General features: G+C 67.6%; 1 protein-coding gene across 1 annotated transcript; it reads left to right on the top strand.

The window, feature by feature from the left end:
• Positions 1-1,344, top strand: AURANDRAFT_69096 (hypothetical protein; the record flags this gene model as incomplete). Its single annotated transcript, XM_009044845.1, has 1 exon — positions 1-1,344. A coding segment is annotated over one exon (1,344 nt), but the record flags the coding sequence as incomplete, so codon positions are not given.
• Between the last annotated feature and the right edge of the window lie 22 nt (positions 1,345-1,366).

Below are 1,366 nucleotides of genomic sequence, written 5' to 3'. Positions count from 1 at the left end.
ACGGTCAGCTGCGCGAGCGTCGCGTTCTCGAAGCGCGTCATCACGACGCTCGCGGACCGCGCGTACTCCGTCTACGCCATCGACGTCGATGGCGATGGCGAAGTTGATGTGCTGTCTGTGTCCTACGACGACGACACGGTCGCGTGGTACGAGAACGACGGCTCGCAGTCGTTCGCCGAGCGCATCATCACGACGCTCGTGGACGCCGCCTACTCTGTCTTCGCCATCGACGTCGACGGCGACGGCGACGTCGACGCGCTGTCCGCGTCCTCTGAAGACGACACGGTCGCGTGGTACGAGAACGACGGGTCCCAGTCCTTCGCGGAGCGCGTCATCACGACGCTGGCGGACAGAGCCCGTGACGTCTTCGCCATCGACGTCGACTTCGACGGCGACGTCGACGCGCTCTCGGCGTCCCAAAACGATGACACGGTCGCGTGGTACGAGAACGACGGTTTCCAGTCTTTCACCGAGCGCATCATCACGACGCTGGCGGACGAGGCCTTCTCCGTCTTCGCCATCGACGTCGACGGCGACGGCGACGTCGACGCGCTCTCGGCGTCCTGGGGCGACGACACGGTCGCGTGGTACGAGAACGGCGGGTCCCAGTCCTTCGTCGAGCGCGTCATCACCGGCTCGGCGGACGGCAGCGGGTCCGTCTTCGCGATCGACGTCGACGGCGACGGTGACGTCGACGCGCTCTCGGCTTCCTCCATCGATGACACGGTCGCGTGGTACGAGAACGACGGCTCCCAGTCCTTCACGGAGCGCATCATCACGACGCTGGCGAATGGCGCCCGCTCCGTCTTCGCGATCGACGTCGACGGCGACGGCAACGTCGACGCGCTGTCGACGTCCTTCTACGACGACACGGTCGCGTGGTACGAGAACGACGGGTCCCAGTCCTTCGCGGAGCGCTTCATCACGGCGCTAGCGGACGGCGCCCGCTCCGTCTACGCGATCGACGTCGACGGCGACGGCGACGTCGACGCGCTGTCGGCGTCCCAAAACGATGACACGGTCGCCTGGTACGAGAACGACGGCTCCGAGTCCTTCACGGAGCGCATCGTCACGACGCTCGCGGACGGCGCGTTCTCCGTCGTCGCGATCGACGTCGACGGCGACGGCGACGTTGACGCGCTCTCGGCCTCCGACAATGACGACACGGTCGCGTGGTACGAGAACGACTGCGCGACGGCACCGCCGTCCGCGACGCCGTCCGCGAGCTCCGCGCCGTCTCCTGCCCCGACGCCGCGGCCGACGGTCAGCTGCGCGAGCGTCGCGTTCTCGAAGCGCGTCATCACGACGCTCGCGGACCGCGCGTACTCCGTCTACGCCATCGACGTCGATGGCGATGGCGAAGTGA

The sequence above is a fragment of the Aureococcus anophagefferens genome (assembly GCF_000186865.1).
Source record: "Aureococcus anophagefferens unplaced genomic scaffold AURANscaffold_914, whole genome shotgun sequence".
Lineage (NCBI taxonomy): Eukaryota > Pelagophyceae > Pelagomonadales > Pelagomonadaceae > Aureococcus > Aureococcus anophagefferens.
This window is presented reverse-complemented; position numbering and strand designations above follow the sequence as displayed.